At 40.7% G+C, this 21750-nt stretch overlaps 1 protein-coding gene across 3 annotated transcripts in view; it reads left to right on the top strand.

The window, feature by feature from the left end:
• The first annotated feature begins 1205 nt into the window (after positions 1-1205).
• Positions 1206-21750, top strand: part of DNAJC21 (DnaJ heat shock protein family (Hsp40) member C21) — a 29238-nt gene continuing 8693 nt past the window's right edge. The window contains exons 1-10 of one of the 3 annotated variants that reach the window (XM_055246706.2): positions 1458-1587; positions 5468-5561; positions 7385-7508; positions 7818-7940; positions 9000-9304; positions 10828-10979; positions 13053-13140; positions 16855-17013; positions 17735-17777; positions 21544-21678. In XM_055246706.2, the coding sequence (XP_055102681.1) occupies positions 1491-1587; positions 5468-5561; positions 7385-7508; positions 7818-7940; positions 9000-9304; positions 10828-10979; positions 13053-13140; positions 16855-17013; positions 17735-17777; positions 21544-21678 (1320 nt within the window). In that variant the 5' untranslated portion in view covers positions 1458-1490. Of the gene's footprint in view, positions 1588-5467; positions 5562-7384; positions 7509-7817; positions 7941-8999; positions 9305-10827; positions 10980-13052; positions 13141-16854; positions 17014-17695; positions 17778-21543; positions 21679-21750 lie in introns of all 3 variants that reach the window. The other 2 variants (XM_055246708.2, XM_055246707.2) reach the window with 2 other exon arrangements.

Below are 21750 nucleotides of genomic sequence, written 5' to 3'. Positions count from 1 at the left end.
TTCTGAGTAGTGAGTTGGTTGGTCAGTGGCGTGTGAAGTAACCTGATGAAGCTTAGCGTGGGTTTCTTTTATTTTACTGGGGGCAGCATATTCGGGAAGAGAAGGATAACCTTATTAAACCTCTTGGGTACCCCAACCCTGTGCAATAGATATTAGCAATATAGCTAACCATACATGGTTAGTAAATACAATCCACACCTAACTGATGCATGTAAACAGTCCACATTACAGTGAAATATATTGGTGTATTAATGCATTTTAATAACTATGGTATTATTTTGATAACCTTATCAAAGTGTTTGGAATAATTGTGCAGATCTTCCATCTTGTAATGCAATGTAATACAGCTAGTCAGATCAACCAAAACCTACCAGTTAAATACTATCCTTTAACTGCTTTCTTAACCTAAACCAATCTTGGAAAGGTAGGATTAGAGGCCAGAAAGTTAGGATTAAAGAGTGATGGATGGATAGATCAGCACAATTTCATCCATGTTGGTGGTGAGGCTTTTCATTATTTTTAAGTGTGTTGATGCTTCCCTTTTAAATTTTTTCCGCTTAAATAATCTAACTGTCCTTGCTCAAGCATATTGGTCAAGATGATCAATACCAGAGATCTTAAGTGGCAGCTGAAGAGAATTAAAGAGATTTTAAAAAAAAACCTGGTATTCAGTCCAACCGAATTCTGTTATTGTATTAGTTGAGGAGGCTTGAGCCAACCACTTGACCACTTGGAGTCTGAATCGCCTCATCTATAAAAACGGGGATCCATTGAGAAATTATAATCAGATATTTTCCAGAATCCTCTCCCATCCCAGCTCCTATCTCCCCCTTCAGTCCTCAGGTCGGCTGCCACTCACACTGACCGCCATCTGTGCCCCTCACAATGACACCAGCGTGGCCCTGCCTCCCACCCGCGCGGCCCCGCCTCCCTCCCGCGCGGCCCCGCCTCTCACCCCGCCGAGGCCCCGCCTCTCACCCCGCCGAGGCCCCGCCTCTCACCCCAAGGTCCCGCCTTCCTCCTGCTCTTCCCAGTCAAGGCCTGCCTTCCTCCCACGCGGCCCGCCTCTTTCCCCGCCAAGCTCCCGCCTTTCTCCTTCGCGGCCCGCCTCTCTCCTCGCCAAGGCCCCGCCTTCCTTCCTCGGGGCCCCGCCTCTCACCCCGCCGAGGCCCCACCCCCTCCCGCGCGGCCCTTTCCGGCACAGAGCCCACCCCTAGCCCATGCGAAGCGGCAGCCGCCGGCGCCGGCACCGCCCCCTCCGCGCTCCCGCGTGCCGCAGCCCGCGTCGTTTGCCGCCACCGCGCGCCTTCACTGACCTATACCGCCGCTGCTGCCGCCGCCGCCGGGCTCGCTGGCTGGCCCGGTGCGGGCGGCGGACTCCCGCCGGAGAGGACTGCCAGCGCCGCCGCCGCCGCCGCTTCGGCCCGGGCCCGGACCCGGGCCCCTACCCCGTCCCGGGCCCCAGCGCCGGCCGCCCGCCCGGTCGGGCGATGAAGTGTCACTATGAGGCGCTGGGGGTGCGGCGCGACGCCAGCGAGGAGGAGCTCAAGAAGGCCTATCGGAAGCTGGCCCTGAAATGGCACCCGGGTAAGTACCTGGCCCGCAGTCGCCGCGGCCACTCGGAGAAGCCCGGCCCTCCCCGACCTTCCCTTCCCCCGGGCGGACTCCGCGGAGCCAGCAGAGAGCGACCTGGCGGCCTAGGAGTTCCTTGCCCGGCCCGACCAGTGCCCGGCGCCGCCCTGCCCGTCTCGGTGGGCGAAGCGCTCCTCCCAGGCGCATCCCGGCTCACACCCCATCTCCTCATACTCGCGACCCCGGCCCCGCATCGCCACTGTAGGGGGAAAACTGCAGTCCAGCAACCTCACTTGCTCCTGCTACCGGGTCGCAGACACCACGAGGGAGCAGTCGGGGACTCGGAACTCGGACCTGCCCCGGGCTTGCCCTTCCCTGTGTCCCTTGCAGCGCAGCCTCTCGGTGTTTTTTCTCCGCTGCCCTCCACTTCGTCCGAGAATCCCAAATACTTCAACCCGATGTATGGCTCCTTTCTTTTCTTAGTTAAGAAGTTAAGACACGGGAGCTAGTAAAATATCTTTTAAATAGGGATGCGCTTTTTTCGCTTTTTTTATTCTTTTAATAGGCTGTTTAAGCAAACCCTGTAGTTCACTTTGGACATGATTCTGTCGAGGAAGAGTTTTAATCAGGCGGCTTCCCTAGTAAAGTTTGTATGTTTACTTAGAAGTATCCTTCCTTTGGATGTTTCATTGGACTGTAATCCAGGCCTGTGTGACTTTTATGAAGTAATCTGATCTTCCAGGCTGGGAAACTAAGACAGTAGTTGACGCTCAGCTTTTTGACGTTCATATGAAGAGGCTTTCATATTAGCATTAATCAGTAAACACGGTTACAGAGTATCCAATATATGCAAGTCACTGCATTCTACTAAGTAGATTTGGAAATGCTAAGACAGGGGTCTTAGAGTCTTGTTAGGAAAACAACTTTATGCCTTATACAAACGAAAAGTTAAATACAACTGCCAAAAAAAAAATCGCAACATACTTAATTGGTGGTTAGATAAATAGAACACCTAATATATGCTCCAGGAGTTCAGGGAGGGAGTTATCATTTTGTATTGAGTCTTCTCCTTCTCAGAGGAGTTTGGATTGGATCGTAGAGGAATGCAGTTTGGAAAAGTGAACTCGACAGTATGGAGGGTAGCATGGTGGAGGACAAAAGATGTTCCAGGGGACAGTTTGACTGAAGGTGGTGTTTATTGCAGGTCTGAAAAATAGGGATTAGGAGAGGAGTGGAAGGAAAGGCCAGGGACCCAAAGTCAAAAGGGAATGGCAATGGTGATGGAATGAGAGATAGAGGTGTGGGTCTGTTACTTAAGTTATGCTTACCAAAAGAGGCATGAAAAAATGTGATTATAAATATATTAGAAGAGCAGAAGTAAATGAACTGATGTTCATCATAGCACGAAGTCAGAAGATACAGCCAAAATTAATAAATGTAAAAATAGTGTAGAAGTATATTCTTTGGGTTAGTGTAGAAGCATATTCTTAGAGTTTGGGTTATTACTGTTAGAAATCGAGTTAGGAATTAGAAGCAAGTTCGGAATTCCTTGACTTTCTAGGTGGGAAAGGGTAAATGAAGTAGAGAATGCTGTGACCAAAAGCATATGTAATTTTCTGAAGAGTGATTTTAAATCAGATTGTATTTCTTGAATACAAGAGTAGTTTGAAATCAGATTGTATTTCTTGTCATCTTGAATATTAGGCCAAGGACTGTGAAATTTGCTTCGCTAAATAGGGAGAGTCGTGGCTGGTTTTATTAAGCTGCCATGGGAGGGTACTATGAAGGCAACTAAGTGGATTGAAGAGGGCTGGAGACAGAAGTTAGGGAGAGTCTGCAGTGGACAGACAGGTAAGGGCCCAAGCCAGGCTCGGGGTCAGCGGGAGGGGGAAAGCGCAAGGGGAGGAGATGTTGGGAAGGAAAAATAACCAGATTTGGTGGTTAATTAGAAATCAGTGCTAGGAAGAAGCACGCAAATATGACTAAAATATCAGTTAACTCTTTTGAAACCAAACCTGTTAGGAACTGAATGCAAGTATCTTCTCTAAATATCATCATCATTTATGGCATCAGTGTGATGGTATTTGAGAATGGGCAGCAGGAAGCCCTGAAGAGCCATGTTCTAGGGCGGCAAAACTATTTGTAGATAATACATTGCTGTCATGTTTTCTTGTAACTTCTTAGAAGGGAAGTATTGAGCTGTAGCTTAAAGAACTTTAGTGTGCTCCAGCCAGGTGCGGTGACTCACGTCTGTAATCCCAGCACTTTGGGAGGCTGAGGTGGGTGGATCACCTGAGGTCAGGAGATGGAGACCATCCTGGCCAACATGGTGAAACCCTGTCTCTACTGAAAACACAAAAATTAGCTGGGCGTGGTGGCACACCCCTGTAGTCCCAGCCACTTGGGAGGCTGAGGCAGGAGAATTGCTTGAACCCAGGAGGCAGAGGTTGCAGTGAGCCAAGATTGCACCACTGCACTCCAGCCTGGTGACAGAGCAAGACTCCATCTCAAAAAAGAAAAAAAAAAACAAAACTTTAGTGTTCTCCATAGTCCATTCAAAGTGTTTTACTTTCTGAACGTATTAGTTGTCTATTGCTCTGTAACAAATTACCAATACCTCAGGGCTTAAGACAGCAAACAGCAATAACAGCAAGCCTATGTTCACTATATGGACTCCCATAGTTTCTAAGGATCAGAATCTGGGAGCGGCTTGGCTAGGTGGTTTTGGCTTTCTCTCATTGTCTGAAAGAACCTGCTTCCAGCTCACCAACCACCAATTCATGTGGTTGTGGCAGGCCTCAGTGCTCTGCCGGCTATTGGCCGGGGCCTCCTTCACCCCATGAGCTTCTCCATAGGCAGCCTGAGTTGCTCATGCTGTGGCAGCTGGCCACTCCCAGAGTGATCAAGAGAGGGAAAGCCCAAGGTAGAAACTGCAGTCTTTTATAACCTCATCTCGGAAGTAAGGTACCATTACTTCTGCCATCTCCTGTTGGTCACACAGACTACCCTTGCTGACACAGAAGGGACTGCGCAGGTGTGAATGCCAGGAGGCAGGGTGCTGTCTTGCAAGCTGGTTACCACCCTGAGGCAAGGACGCTTTCTGAATTCCATGGTTCAGGAAGCACAGCTAAGGGAATAATAACTAATTAGTGTATATTTTTTAAACTTTATGAGATTTCTTTTGATACATATTGATGAGAAAGAAAAAAAACAATGTGAGTACTAAACATAATCTAGTACAAAATAAGTCTTTCTAGAAATGATTTTATCTATTTTACTCCTTTTAAAAGTAAAATTTATACTACTCAGGTTTTTCCTTTTGTGGATATCCAGTTGACTTATTTTACTTTTATTTTATTCATTTTAGAGATGGAATCTCGCTCTGACACCCAGGCTGGAGGGCAGTGGTGCAATCTAGGCTCACTACAATCTCTGCCTCCTAGGTTCAAGTGATTCTCCCACTTCAGCCTCCCGAGTAGCTGGGACTACAGGCGCGTGCCACCACGCTGGGCTAATCTTTTGTATTTTTAGCAGAAACGGGGTTTCACCATGTTGACCACCAGGCTGGTCTCGAACTCCTGACCTCAAGTAATCCACCTGCTTCGGCCTCCTAAAGTGCTGGGATTACAGTGGGCATGAGCCATCACGCCCGGCCCAGCTGACTGTTTAGCGATGTACCAAGGCTTAGGGAAAAGCCTGAAATTTCTGCTTAGGTTGATGCTTTTAACAAATCCAGATTATTGACTGTTATGTGGGGTCTCTCTGCTTGGCCCTAGTTGTTTCTTGTTTTGTGCACTTCTTACCTGTTTATGGCATTTCTGATGGAAAAGGTCTTATTTAGTTTCTGTCCTCTTAAGTTTTGATTGACTAAATTTCTGTGACTTTATTTTAACAGATAAAAATCTGGATAATGCCGCAGAAGCAGCTGAACAATTTAAATTAATCCAAGCAGCGTATGATGTGTTGAGTGACCCTCAGGAAAGAGCATGGTGAGCATCACGCTGTCCTTCTCATCCTAGTTTATGATGTTGGGAGCAGTTATCAATATAGGTGGTTGTTTTTTCAAATTTAGTACATTAAATGGTTTTTGGTGTGTTCTGAAACAACGGTCACCTAGTCGTCACATAAAATCTACTGTTTGAGTCAGAAGAAACCTTGGAAATGATTGCTCCAATTATCTGATTTCATAGGGGGTGAAACAAAGTTTGGTGATATTATATAGTTTTAATTTTGATTCTTTAAGTGACTTCTCATTAAATACCCTTTGGTGTATGACAGATTTACTGATATCAGACAGGAAGAATGTTTTCGTTTTTTGTTTTGTTTTGTTTTTTTTGAGACGCAGTTTTGCTCTGTCACCCAGGCTAGAGTGCAGTGGTGCAATCTCAGCTCACTGCAATCTCTGCCTCCCAGGTTCAAGCGATCTCCTGCTTCAGCCTCCTGAGTAGCTGGGACTGCAGGTGTGTGCCACCACACACCTGTATTTTTTTTTTTTTTTTTTTTTTTTTTTTTTTCAGTAGAGACGGGGTTTCACTATGTTGGCCAGGCTGGTCTCAAACTCCTGACCTCAAGCAATCCACTTGCCTTGACCTCCCAAAGTGCTAGGATTACAAGTATGAGCCACTGTGCCCAACCAATACAGTGTTTTAATACAAGAATGGTAATCCTCAAAACTACTTTATATGAAGAAATTGAATTAAGCTTCTGCATCTGTGACAGATATTACTAATGATGGTCTGATCATTTAAAATAATTTCCAGATGAAAATTACTATGTTGAAGTTCTGAGTTTTTAGATTCTCAATTAACTTTTTGCTACAAGGAAATAGGTTTTAAGTTTTGACATAACTGTGCAAGATCCTGCTCTTACAAAGAGCTACTGTGCAAGTCATCTTTCTGTTAAACAGTGTATAGCACAGGTGGTCGTCAAGAAAGAAAGGCTGCAAAGAAAATTCTTACAAAATTGTGTTTTACAAGAAACTCAGAGGATCCTGAACATTTCTCTACTCAAGGAATTTGGAGATCTGATCTTAGAATTGCTTTTGCCTTCTTCTCAGAACTTTGAAATTCTTTCCTGACTTCCTTTTGCCTACTCTTTTCTTGAGATCTTGGGTTGTTTTCTGATCCTTGGGATTCCTTTGTCTTTTTAGTTAAAGTTCTTGCCTAGTAACTCTCTTTTTACCTGGAAGCAGTACCGAGTAGTGGCTAGGAGCTGGTCTTCCCAATGTAGGAGACCTGCTTCTGAATTCTGACCTTGCTGCTTACTGGTTTTATTATTATGGATGACAAATTATGTAATATCACTGAGCTTCCATTTCCTTTTATATCAGATGGAGATAATAACTGCCTTTACAGAGTTATTATGAGAAGTAATTGTATGTGTGTGAAGCTCCTAGATTAAGTTGACATAAATATAGGAAGAGTCTTATTCCAGCACATCTTGGTAAATTTCCAAATCACAGATGTGTAATGATTCTGTGGGCCAAATTTCCTATGTCCTGTTTTATGTTTCTTTCCTGTGGAAGTACAGGACTCAGAGACAGTCATGGAAATTCCTTGGCTTTTTAAATTCCCCTGTTCGTGTGGGCTAGCGTTGTATAATGTATCAGAAGTTGCAGGCCTAGGTATAGTTAACAGTTCTGTGAAAGATTATGAACTCTTTTCATGTTAATATTTCCTTAAAAATTTTTGGTTATGGATTGGACATATCCGCAACCAAAAATGTACAGTAATAATATTCAAAAGGAGCAAGAAATCCTTTTGAATTCTTACTTATTCAGCCTTCACTGATGATGCTAATTTTTGTTTTTCAGGTATGATAATCATAGAGAGGCCCTACTTAAAGGTGGGCTTGATGGCGAATATCAAGATGACAGCTTAGATTTGCTACACTATTTCACTGTTACCTGTTATTCTGGTTATGGAGATGATGAAAAGGTAAGATAAATGAACTCACCCTTAATTTCTTATCAAGTACTCATTAAGACTCACATACAAAGAGAATTCTTAAAACTATTGTGTAATAGAAAGTGAAGCAGTGTTCATTTTGAAAACTGAAGATGCATTGCCTTCATATTTAAACTGTCAGTGTATAAAAACCTCCAGTTGAAATCTAAATGTATTGCAGGAACTGAACTTTGTCCCAAAATTCTTCAACATTAAAATTTTTCGTTTTATATTTTAAAATCTTTTTCTGTGATTAGGCTGCAAAAGTATTAAGAATTTGTTTTTGTTACTGTTTTTTAGGGATTTTACACGGTGTATCGTAATGTTTTTGAAATGATTGCCAAGGAAGAACTAGAATCTGTGTTAGAGGAAGAGGTTGATGATTTCCCAACTTTTGGAGACTCCCAGAGTGACTATGATACGGTAAAAGAAAACTGCATTGTTCTGTAATTAGTATTTATCATTGTGTCATTTTTAAATTTTATTTTATTTTTTGAGATGGTCTCACTCTGTCACCCAGGCTGCAGTGCAGTGGTATCATCATATCTCACAACAGCCTCAAACTCCTGGGCTTAAGCAATCCTCCTGCCTCAGCCTTCTGAGTAGCTGGGAACACAAGTGTGTGCCATGACATCTAGCTAATTTGTAAATTGTTTTGTAGAGATGGGGTCTTGCTAAGTTTCCCAGGCTGATCTTGAACTCCTGGCCTCCCTCCTTGGCCTCCCAAAAGATTGGGATTACAGGCATGAGCCACAGCTCCCAGCTTCTCATTTCGTTGTTTTAAAACAATTGGTTCTAGTTCTCGGACCTATCCCATGACCTCTCTTTGTCTCTCTTCCTTTCTGAAGTAGCTTTTCGATCTCTTGCAGCCTTCCCTCTTTACTTTTCCCTTTTTATTTTTTATTTTATTTATTTATTTTTTTCGAGATGGCGTTTCACTCCTGTTGCTCAGGCTGGAGTGCATTGGCACCACCTCAGCTCACTGCAACCTCAGCCTCCCGGGTTCAAGCGATTCTCCTGCCTCAGCTTCCCAAGTAGCTGGGATTACAGGCTCCCACCACCATGCCCAGCTAATTTTTGTATTTTTAATAGAGACAGGGTTTCGTCATGTTGGCAAGGCTGGTTTCAAACTCCTGACCTCAGGTGATCCACCCACCTCAGCCTTCCAAAGTGCTGGGATTACAGGCGTGAGCCACCATGCCTACTTTTCCCTTTTAATTTACGAATTGTTTACTGATTATTTACTAATCACCATGGTCCCATCTAGTGATTAGTAAGGCTATTTTTATTTTCTCATTAAGTTTATTTTGAAGAGTGATTTATTCTGGAAAGCTTTAAAAGTACTGTCTTCTCCAGTGATTAATAGAAGTGTTATATATGTGAAAAAAGAAAGGTAAAAGATGTTTCACATCAGTAATATTTACTGCTTTTCTAAAAAACAATTTAAAAGCCCAGAAGTTAATCTGTTTTCTTTGTCGGTAGGTAGTCCATCCTTTCTACGCTTATTGGCAGAGTTTCTGCACTCAAAAGAATTTTGCATGGAAGGAAGAATATGATACACGACAAGCTTCAAACCGCTGGGAAAAACGAGCCATGGAAAAAGAAAACAAAAAGATTCGGGACAAAGCAAGGAAAGAGAAGAATGAGCTTGTCCGTCAGCTGGTAGCTTTCATTCGTAAAAGAGATAAAAGAGTGCAGGCGCATCGAAAACTTGTGGAAGAACAGAATGCAGAGAAGGCGAGGAAAGCCGAAGAGATGAGGCGGCAGCAGAAGCTAAAGCAGGCCAAGTGCGTAGCATGCGCGGGGCCCTCTTCTCAGTATCTGTGGGGGTCAGAGGCAGCACCAGAGGTACCTGACATGTTCATGTTGGGTTCAGTCATCAGCCTGGCTTTATCCTGCTTTTTCATCGTTTTTGAATTGTGGCATTGGATAGTGTTTTTTCATCTACTGTATAAAAATTATTATTTTTGGGACAGAGTCTCACTCTGTTGCCCAGGCTGGAGTGCAGTGGTGTGATCTCGGCTCACTGCAACCTCCGCCTCCAGGTTCAAGTGGTTCTCCTGTCTCAGCCTCCCAAGTAGCTGGGATTACAGGCGTAATGTGCCACCACGCCCAGCTAATTTTTATATTTTTAGTAGTGACGAGGTTTCACCCTGTTGGCCAGGCTGGTCTCGTACTCCTGGCCTCAAGTGATCTGCCTGCCTCAGCCTCCCAAAATGCTGGAATTACAGGCATGAGCCACAGTGCCTGGCCTAAAATTTTTATTTGAATTGGATATTTTCCTTCAGAGACCCTTTACATTTGAGAGATCCTTTAGACTCTTGTAAAATTTAATAATTTTAATTAATAACTAACAATTGAATTCTTCTCTGTGCAAGGCCATGTTCTAAGTGCCTTCCTCACAGTAATGCTGTGAAGTAACTTATCCTCCTTGTTCTTTTGAGGAAACAAGGCTGACGGGCCTAAGATCACAGAGCCAGTAAGTGGTAGAGTCAGGAATTGAACCTGAGAATTCTGACTCCAGACTTTCCTGCTTTAGCCACCGTGCAGTACTGCCTTTTGGTCAGTGTACTCTGAGATACTCAGTTCATTTAGTTCCTCTGAAGTTTTGTTGTTAAAAAGTTACTGTAAAAGCATTGCGTCCAGAGCATTATAGCATTCTTTTAAAAATTATTCACTTCTTAAGAATTCTACTCATCCCGGCCGGGCGCGGTGGCTCATGCTTGTAATCCCAGCACTTTGGGAGGCCGAGGCGGGCGGATCACGAGGTCAGGAGATCGAGACCACGGTGATAACCCCGTCTCTACTAAAAATACAAAAAAATTAGCCGGGCGTGGTGGCGGGCGCCTGTAGTCCCAGCTACTTGGAGAGGCTGAGGCAGGAGAATGGCGTGAACCCGGGAGGCGGAGCTTGCAGTGAGCCGAGATTGCGCCACTGCACTCCAGCCTGGGCGACAGAGCGAGACTCCATCTCAAAAAAAAAAAAAAAAAGAATTCTACTCATCCCACCCTTATCTTTTGAAAATTAACACTTTACCTACATGACTTAAAATCATCTGAAGACTTAATAAGTTGCCGAGTTTCATGTTTCAAAACCTGTTATCTACTACTAGAGCAATTAAAATTAGCCATACAACAGGTAACAGGTTTAAGTGACTTTGCCTTGGTTTTAACTAAGCACAGGTTTTAAGTTTGTAAGTGTGGATAGGTTGGGAGCAAGCTCTCTAGTGGGGGTGGATTTTAAACCTAAGCAGTAAGTGAAAACCATGCAGAGGCGTACTTGTCACTATGAGACTGCTGTATGTGTCCAGACTGGCGGAGCAGTACAGAGAACAGAGCTGGATGACTATGGCCAATTTGGAGAAGGAGCTCCAGGAGATGGAGGCACGGTACGAGAAGGAGTTTGGAGATGGATCAGATGAAAACGAAATGGAAGAACATGAACTCAAAGATGGGGAGGATGGTAATGTTATTTTTATTTTATTTATCTTTTTTGTTTTTTAAGTGAAGCTGGAAATCTCCTTGCTTATTTGACATCTCCCAATTTTTAAATGTGGCAAATAATTAAAAATAATGTTGTATGGGCCAAAGGTGGTCTGCTGAGCTAGTCTAATTCAAGTAATTTGATTAACAAATTCTTTTCTGACCATGTCCTAAACAGTGTGTACTTCTAGCTGCATAACATGACAAATGGCCATGTTTACAAATGTGACTATTAAAGAAAATTCAATTAAGCGATAGGTCAAGTTTTAATAGTAACTATTTCTAGAAAAGCTGATATTGCATGAGAATCTATGTGTTGTGTATAAATTCTTTCTCTCCCTTGTGACTTTATGGAAGGGCTCCTCTTGGTGTGCCAAAATGTTGTTTTCTTTGCCACTATCATCAGAGCACAGGTATTTGACTACCTCAAAAGGCAAGGATTAGGCATTTTTGAGAATAGCTGTATATCTGATTTTCCCCACTGTCTCTATAAAATTGACCCAATTTTACCTTATTTAAAAATATGATTTTTCAGATTAGTAGCCCAGATGATAAAATGATAAACTTTTATTTATTCAAAATGACTAGGAAGTGAAGTGTTTTATCAATGAATCAGAAGTAATACTTGTGAAAGTACTTTGAAAATTATAAAGCACTCAAAAAATGGGAGGTGGCCTAATTTACATCGAGTTTTACAATTTATAAAGTCCTTTCACGTATAAGATCTCACTGGATCCTCACACAATCCCCCTTACGTGGAGGTTTTGCTCATGGAATTGTCTCTATTTTGCCATTGTGGAAACTAGGACTCTGAGAAGCTGTGAGATGTGCCTGAGAACGTATGACCATTTTTAGATCCAGAGCTTTTGCTTCAAATCCAGTATTGTTAACTATTTGATTAATTAAAATTTCACATACATGATATATTGAAAGTCTACAATACCATAATGGAAAATTAACACCATATATTAAACATTAACTCTAGATAGGGCATATTATGATCATTTATTATTTCAATGAGACAGTCCCTCAAAATCAGACTGACATCACTTATAAATAACCAATATAGAGAATATGGAAGATACCTTGAGATATTTATTGGTCCTATAATAAATCCCAAATGACAGTTTACCTTTTTTTCTTCAAAAATAGAATATGGATTTGTGAAAATAATTTCTTTTTTTTTTTTTTTTGAGACGGAGTCTTGCTGTGTCACCCAGGCTGGAGTGCAGTGGTGCAATCTCGGCTCACTGCAAGCTCCGCCTCCCAGGTTCACGCCATTCTCCTGCCTCAGCCTCTCCGAGTAGCTGGGACTACAGGCGCCCGCCACCACGCCCGGCTAATTTTTTTTTTTTTTGTATTTTTAGTAGAGACGGGGTTTCACCGTGGTCTCGATCTCCTGACCTCGTGATCCGCCCGCCTCGGCCTCCCAAAGTGCCGGGATTACAAGCGTGAGCCACCGCGCCCGGCCCGTGAAAATAATTTCAATTGAGCTTTTTAGTCGGTTGGTTTTTGTGGACTATACTGATAGTAATTATTCAGTTGTAATAAAGCCAAAAGCTTATAAAAAAAAGTTTATAATGTTAAACTTTACATGTAATATGTTAACTTATGGCCTATCCGTCTTACAGCGATGGAATGTTATAAACTAAGTTTATTAAGTATTTAAGAGTAAGTCACAGTTGTAAATGTGTTTGGACCAAATTTTGCTCAAGAGGTAAACTAAGAAAAGACATTTGTTGAAGAAACTGCTTCGTGGTAGAGCTATGAAAGTGGGATTTAATTTTTTAAACTTAGCTGATATCTAAGACTTTAAGGATGTTTTAAATTTTCTTCTAAGTAGACTTAGGGAAAGAACTTGAAAGGTAAGGTGCTTTATTTGGAAGCCTTTCCTTATAGTACAGTGCTGCTTTTAAAAAGCCAACTCAAATCCTGATAGCATTATTTTTTTTTAGGTAAAGAAATAAAAAAATTTAATTTCTAATTTGTTAGCATATTTTAGATTTGTGCTCTGATCAAAGAGGGTTCCTTACTGTAGGCTTCCCTCTTATAGGTAAAGACAGTGATGAGGCCGAGGACACTGAGCTCTATGATGACCTCTACTGCCCAGCATGTGACAAATCGTTCAAGACAGAAAAGGCGTAAGTTTATTTATTTAATTTAATTTTATTATTTTGAGACAAGGTCTCACTCTTGTCACCAAGGCAGGAGTGCAGTGGCACAGTCATGACTCACCACAGCCTCGACCTGCTGAACTCAGATGATCCTCCCATGTCAGCCTCCTGAGTGGCTAGGGCTACAGGCACCTGCCATCATGGCCAGCTAATTTTTTTAATAGACTGGTGCAAAAGTAACTGTGGTTTTTGCCAAGACTTTCAGTGGCAAAAACCGCAGTTACTTTTGCATCAACCTAAATATTTTCTTTGGAGATGGGGTTTTGCCATGTTGCCCAGGTTGGTCTTGAACTCCTGGGCTCAAGTGCTCCACCTGCCTCAGCCTTTCAAAGTGCTAGGATTGCAAACATGAGCCACTGCATCCAGCTAAAAGGAGTAAGTTTAGTGTCTTTGAACTTGTGTTTTCTTTTTTTTTTTTTTTCTTTCTGAGACAGAGTCTCACTCTGTTGCCCCGGCAGGAGTGCAGTGGCACGATCTCAGCTCACTGCAACCTCCACCTCCCGGATTCAAGCGATTCTCCTGCCTCAAGCTCCCAAGTAGCTGGGACTACAGATGCAGGTCACCGCGCCTGGCTAATTTTTGCATTTTTAGTAGAGACAGGGTCTCACCATGTTGGTCAGGCTGGTCTCACTCCTGGCCTCAGGTGATCCACCCACCTCGGCCTCCCAAAGTGTTGGGATTACAGGCGTGAGCCACAGCATCCGGCCCTTGTGTTTTCTTTTGAGGTGAAGTGTAACACTTTGAAAGTTCTAAAAACAATGTGCTTGTAGCAGTTGATAACTAGCCGCACATACTGTCTCGGGGGATTCCTTTCCAGCAGGGTAGGAAGAGGTATTTGTACCTGCCATTAAACCTGTTGTACTGATTCTCACTCATCCCAGTATTCCTGTGTAAGAGCTGCTTTTAAAACACATGCGCTGTCTCCAGAAACATTGCTTGTTTTGGCAAAGAAGACATAGTCACATGGGCAAAAAGTCTAGACCATGTCTAATCATCTCCCTCCATCGTTGGTGTCAGACTCACTCCCTACCATCATTGTCCCATGCAGGCTGATGCTGCCAATATAGGGGCTTTAAACTTGTCTGGCCCAGATATCTTTGCTGAAGTGGAAGCACTTCATCTTAGGGGAACAATGATGAAGAGAGAAGTATTAAAATGGATACCATTATTATAAAGGAGGGAGGAAAGAACACAGGAGAAAATGAGAGTAGAATCATCAAGGGAAAAGAAGCAGAATGGGCAGTCAGAGAGAAAGGAGGCCAAAGGATGAGAATGGGACTGTGAGAGTCATAAATGGTATTACCATATGACCTCAGGGAGAAATAACAGCATACTAGGGGAAGTGGTAAGAGGCAGAAAAATTACAAACAAGCAAGAAAAAGGTCAACAATGAAGGAGATTAAAAAATTTTTTTTATTTGGAAATAATGACACACTTAAAGGTAAATTGCAAGAAGAGAATATAGTGTGTCTAATTGACCTGTTACTAACGTTTTGCACCATTTGCATGTCCTCTTTCTCTCTACACACTCAACACACACACAGTGTTCCTTTACCTCTAAATACTTCACTATATCTTAAGAATAAGGTTATTCTCGCTGGGCGCAGTGGCTCACGCCTGTAATCTCAGCACTTTGGGAGGTCGAGATGGACAGATCACCTGAGGCTGGCAGTTTGAGACCAGCCTGACCAACATGGAGAAACCCTGTCTCTACTAAAACTACAGAATTAGCTGGGCGTGGTGACGCATGCCTGTAATCCCAGCTACTCAGTAGGCTGAGGCAAGAGAATCGCTTGAACCCGGGAGGCAGAGGTTGTGGTGATCCAAGATCGTGCCATTGCACTCCAGCCTGGGCAATAAGAGCGAAACTCCGTCTCAAAATAAAAAAAAGAGTAAGGTTATTCTCTTATGTAACCATGCTACAGTGACCAAATAAAAGAAATTATTAACATTGATATGGTATTTTTATCTAATTTACTACCTGCATTCCAATTTTGTCAATCAATTGTTTATTAATATAGAATTTTCTCTAATACAGAATGCAGTCTAAGATCGTAATCTGGAACAGCTTGTCTTGTCTTTTATGCTGTTTACATTTTAGAAGTATACCATTTTTACTTTTTTCATAGAATTCTTCTCATTTTGTCTTTGTGCATTTCCTCATGATTAGATTCAGGTTATGCAGCCCCAGGTGGGACGCTGCACAAGCGTGTTGTGCTCTCAGGGATTCATAGCTGGAGACATGTAAAGTCCTTCTGCCCCTCATTTGTCGTGATGATTTTCATCACCCAATCAAGGTGTCATCTGATTTTACTACTATACTACTAATTTTACTATAGAGTTAGTATTTTTTCCCTTGCAGCAGGTTTTCCCTTGTAACATGTTTAATCTGTCAGGAGACACTTTAAAACTATGCAGATATCTTGCTTCTCATAAAAGTTTTCCTCATAGCCTTAGCATCTGTTGATGGTTTTAGCTTGCATCAGTCTTTTTTATGATGATTGCAGAATGATGCTTTTCCAGTGCCAGTGCCCCTTGCAGTTTTTATCAGTTAGTACTTGGCCTTCTGCCGTAAACAGGGACCTTCCCTTTTATCCATTTATCTATTATCAGTTTGAATTTGTGACTTTTTTTCAGTGTTTTATAATTCATTACTGACCTTTTCATGCTCAAATTTTTCCAGAATTGGTTAGTGAGCATTCCTTCAAACCAGTTCTTGTGTCCTTTTGACATATGCTTATAACTTTTTGGAGGACTTACTTTCAGACACAGGATCTTCCATTATCTCCAGGGCAGCTTGGTCTTAAGGAGAATTTTAGTAGGAAAGAAAAATAGCAACTAAAACTATAATACCAAAAGCCTGAACAGATGAGATGAAGTAGATAGTTGACAAAGTTTCCTGCTTTTTAGTTGATATAACTCTTGTAGCTTATGTTGTCAACCCTGTTTTGTTGAATGCTTTTTAGTTGCCTGTAGGTGTGCTGAGACAGACATTGCCAGCAGGGTTTTGAACACAGGAATAGAGATGTGCCTGAACGTACATTACGGTGGTGAGAGTGAGAAAGGAGACCTCTCCTGAGAAGTTGAAAAGCAGCTGTTGAAAAAGCAAGAGGCAGTAAACTGCTCTTGTATTTCAAGCCCTCCCACCACCGTTTCTCTTGTCCAGGGGGGGCTCTTCCTTTTAACATTAAAATGTGTGTCTTCTAATTTCCCAATGATCCCTCCAAGTCTGTGGGATGGCCTGGAACATAAAAACACTTAGCAAATACTTAGCAATTAAAAGAAAACAATGGCAGAAGCTTTAAGAATTGAAAAATCAAAACAATAAGTAGAGAATTTGGCTAAACCTCCCCCTGCCGACATTCCCCCATCCCCAGAAAGGAAGAAAATGTATGTAGATAAAAGGACAGAGAAAGACAGGGAAAGCTGTGGTACAAGAAGAAAGAGTGTGGCCATGAGCTTCCAGTATGCTTACTGCCGAGGAATCCTGACACGTTCTGTTTCTCTGTATAAAATCATGAACAAATAAAAAAAAAAAGAAAAAAGTAAATAAATAGAATCATAAACATTTTGCTTAGTGGGAAAAAAGCAAATTTTATCTTGGTTACAGTTATCCAGCAACATTATCTGGATACCTGAACTAATTTTAGCTCAGCTGCTCATGTCAGATTGCTCTTTCAGCATGAAGAATCATGAGAAGTCAAAGAAGCATCGGGAAATGGTGGCCTTGCTAAAACAACAGCTGGAGGAGGAGGAAGAAAATTTTTCAAGACCTCAAATTGTTGAAAATCCATTAGATGACAATTCTGAGGAAGAAATGGAAGATGCACCAAAACAAAAGTACTTCTAAATATTAAATGTCACTAGAAATACTTATCACATTCAGAGATTGCATTGAAAGGTTTTTTTTGAGATGGAGAATCACTCTGACGCCCAGGCTGGAGTGCAGTGGCGCAGTCTCGGCTCACTGCAACCTCCAACTTGTGGGTTCAAGCGATTCTTCTCCCTCAGCCTCCCAAGTAGCTGGGACTACAGGCACACATCACCACACCCAGCTAATTTTTATATTTTTAGTTGAGACAGGGTTTCACCATGTTGGCCAGGCTGGTCTTGAACTCCTGATCTCGGGTAATTCATCTGCCTCGGCCTCCCAGAGTGCCGGGGTTACAGGCGTGAGCCACTGAACCCGGCCTTAAAGGCTGTTTTATCCCAAGGAACTTATTCTAACTAGAAAATATTGTCTCCATATTTTCTAGTGTTGAGTGGATACAAACGTGTCAACTATAATATTTATAGAACATATTATCACTATATTAAAAGCAGTTTTTATACCTGGCAGTTGATATGCTAATTACTATCCATTGAACTACAGCCTTTTGTTACTCTCTGAAATGACAGTGTGAATACTTTATTTTCCTTTTAATGCTTTATGATATTAAATATTTTTAATGTTTTACTTCTATTTTACTACTTTATCACTACTGTTTCAAGTTTTTTTTTTTTTTTCACTTACTCTTCACAGAGTCAAGTATTTGACATTTCGATTTATATTTGCTCTTAGGCTTTCTAAAAAACAGAAGAAAAAGAAACAGAAACCAGCACAGGTATGTTAGAAAGGTTTTGTTAACATTAAATGCCAACTATAAAGTTGCAGTGCTCTTATTTATTCAGTGTAGTCTGTGTTAAGGAGAGAGACTTATACTCCATAATTTTATGTTGATTGTAAGGTTGATTAAAAGGAATTAGAAATATTTTCCTTTTTTAGTGCTTCCCCCTTGTGTGTATGTAATAACTAACTTAATTATGACTGCCAGTGTGTTTAACAAGTATGCATGTAGAATTCCCCTGGTATGAATTAGCTGAATTTTCAGTATTTTAAAAATCTGAATAAATTTCACAAAAGGGCTTTTAAGTCAAGACAACAATTAAAATCTTGAAATAGGAAAATCTGGGGTTGGTCATTTTTTAATCTAAGTTTATTCTGCCAACAACATAAACATTGCAAAAGGAACATTTGGTTAGAAACTTGTAATGATTGTGAGTCTTGAAAAAGTGTTTCTATTTTTCTGAAGTTTAAGTAATTTAAGTATTTCACAGCTGAAGTCCAAATTCATTCTCTATCTTAATTAAGGACTATTTTAAAATAAAATGGTATTATGTTGTTACACCTATAAAAATAAAGTGAATTTGTCCATTTTACCAAGGATATTTGGTTTTATGGCATTTTAGTGTAATCTAGTTATATTAACTTACATTAAGTATTAAATATTTTTAAGAAAACGCATTAATGCTTTTTAATAAAACTTTAGATTTGGCTTATTTATCCAAAGGTTATAATAATATATTGATAGTCTTTTTAAAATCAGTTTCCTATTCCAAAAATGATACATGACACATGAGTTAATCACTTGAAATTGTAATTTGGAACTTTTTGCTTCAGTTATAAAACCGCATAGCAAATATGTGTTCTTTCTATAAATTGACGCCTACCATCATCCGTCCAAACACCTTATAATTATTAGTTTGGAACACTTTCTCTTTCCTTTGTGTATGTCAGTACCATTACAGTAAGGACAAAATAAATGGAGAGAGATTTATGTTTAACCTGAGCCTGTATTACCTTGATTAATGGAGCATAGATTCTATTGATTGCAACCATAAACACATATATTAGTATTTTCTTACTGATGAAAATGCTTCAAATGAACACCCCATTGTTTCTCTCAAAAGCTATATTCCTTTATAGCATCTCTCGTTTATGATTCTTGATCGTAACAAGTTCAGACCTAGCTTGATGTAGCACTTTTCCTGATATTTTCTAAGCTCTTTTTGAAGGGAAGGGCAGTGTGGAGACATGTACTGATAGATTTAAGAGCAGACGGCAGCAAATAATGAATATCTTGAAACTTGAGATTGGGAAAGTTTTCTGTATGGCCAGAAAAATTCCGTAAACCAACAAGGATTATACAAGAAAACCCTCCCAAATTAAAACTGAATGTAAATGGAAACAAATGACCCTGACTGACAGGAAAGAAAATTTAATTCAAGTAACTCAAACATAGTACTCTGACTGAATACCTTCCATGGGATACAGTTGAAAGATAAAATTAACTGCCAAAAAAGTAAGTCCTGAATTTAGTATGTTTTTTTGGTGGTATTGGTGTGGTATTTTTGAAAGTAAATGGATAATATTTTCACCAATTTCATAGGAGGCATTGATGTGCAGAAATGTTGAAGTATCACGTAGTTAAATTTTTCTGTTCTTTGTTGATCACGTATTTAATGTTGTGTCTAAGAAAACGCTGCCAAGACCCATGTCATTTCTTTCCGCTATATTTTTTCTAAGAGGTTTGTTAGTTATTTTTTGTGTGTAAATATTTTATTTAAAATATTTTTCATATATGATTCAAGGAGAGGATCCAGCTTTATCAGTGTAGACATGCAGTTTTCAACATTTTTTTTTTTTTTTTTTTTGAAGAGATTATCTTTTCTCTATCGTGTGCTCATGGCAACTTTGTGGAAGATCATTTAATCATATACAGAAGAGTTCATTTCTGTGCTCTACTCTGTTCTGTTACCTGTTTATCTGTCTTTGTGTCAGTACCACATTGTTTTTGTTATTGTAGCTTTTAATATGTTTTGAAATCAGGAAGTATAATGCCTCCTTTTTTGTGAGTGCTTGGCTAGTTATAGTTCATAATCAAATTTAAAAATTTTGAACAATAGTTCTGTAAAAAAAATCCTGTGCTATTGGGATTTTTATAGAAATTATATTGAATTTGTTCACAATGTAGGTTGTATTGACATCTTAACAAAATTAAATTATTTGACCCTTGACCCCCCCCCAAAAAAGAAGGAATTAAATGAATAAATTGTAGCTGGGAACCATATTCTTTTTGTGGGAAGAGGGAAATACAAATATAAATTGAGGGAAAGAGAAGAAGAATACTGTGGAGTTGGATTGAAGTGGAGATGTTGGTATGAGCCCATGATTTAAAGAAAGTAAGTGTGTGAGCAGTGTGCATTGTGAGGACCTAGAAGCAGTGACAGCCCTAGCAGTGAGCACACCTAATGCACACGTATTGGTTTTTAAGTTCACTTTTGCATGAAAAGGAAACAGGCTTCCTCTTTGGAGAAGTACCTGATTTCAGGGCTGAGACTGGGAAAGTGGAACGTGAGCCTAGAGCATCTTATACTAGAAACTAAGGAAGTGCTCAAAAACTGACAGGGATACGTTAGAAGTACTCAAGATCCAGCTTGCGGGGCCTGCCAATTTGGGAAAACTTGAGTCATCAAAAGGAATAAGGGTAATAGGTCTTCATACATTGCGTTTGTTAAAAAGAAATTTATCTATCTATATTGACTTTTAAAAGAGTGAGAGTTGGCCAGGTGCAGTGGCTCACTCCTGTAATCCCAGAACTTTGGGAGGCCAAGGCAGGTGGATCACAAAGTCAGGAGTTCAAGATCACCTTGGCCAACATAGTGAAACTCTGTCTCTACTAAAAATACAAAAATTAGCCGGGCGTGGTGCCACGCGCCTGTAATCCCAGCTACTCAGGAGCCTGAGGCAGGAGAATTGTTGGAACCCGGGAGGCTGAGGTTGCAGTGAGCTGAGATCACGCCACTGCACTCCAGCCTGGGCAACAGAGCAAGACCCTGTCTCAAAAAAAAAAAAAAAAAAAAAAAGTGAGAGTTGGAGAAAGGAGATGGGAAAGCTTTATTATTACAGAAGAATATTAATTAGTACAAGTGCAAATGATACAAGTAATGGAGGGAGAAAATCACTCTTCTACATCCACCAGTATATAAATGTTTCAGGCAAGAATCATTAATAGATGCAATAGATGCCAAGTATATTCGGTAAATGGTTATGAGGACAGGATATTCACACAGTCTCAGAGTCACACTCTACAGATTACTTATTAATTTAAAAAGGGAAAACATACTTTACAGTTGAAAAATCTGGCAATACCACCCTGACCAAATGATCAAACTTAATATCACTGAAAAATGACAAACGCATTTTGTTTCCCAGGATTATAGTATTATGCTAGAAATGTTTAACCTGAATCTGATCGTTTGGAAACAACCAAACAAAGCCAGATTATGGGACACTCTACAAAACATCAAATTGTCAACATCATGAAAGACAAAAAAAAAAAAAGTGGAGGAACTGCTTTAGAATAAAGGAGATTAAAGATACCTGACAACTAAATGCAACATGTGATCCCTGATTACACCCCCTATCCTGTATATCCCTATACAGGAAAAGGAATAATTGGTAAATTTGAATGTGGGTTGTGTAACAGATAATATCAGCATTAGATTCTTGAGTGTGAGTATTGTGCCAGAGAATGTTTTGATTCTTAGGATGTACCTGGCAAAGATTCGTATCTGCCTGCAGCTCACTTTCAGATGGCTTGGGGAAAAAAGTGTGTGTTGGGAGAGAGAAGAGATGGAGAGAGCGAGCACAAATGTGCCAAAATGTTGCTTGAAAACAGACAGGTACACTTAGGATATGTTTGCCAGGCATCTTTCTTTATTTTTTTTTTTTTTTTTTTTTTTTGAGACAGAGTC

The sequence above is a fragment of the Symphalangus syndactylus genome, chromosome 16 (genome assembly GCF_028878055.3).
Source record: "Symphalangus syndactylus isolate Jambi chromosome 16, NHGRI_mSymSyn1-v2.1_pri, whole genome shotgun sequence".
Lineage (NCBI taxonomy): Eukaryota > Metazoa > Chordata > Mammalia > Primates > Hylobatidae > Symphalangus > Symphalangus syndactylus.
Note: the sequence above shows the minus strand (reverse complement) of the source record. Positions and strands in the feature narration are given on the sequence as shown.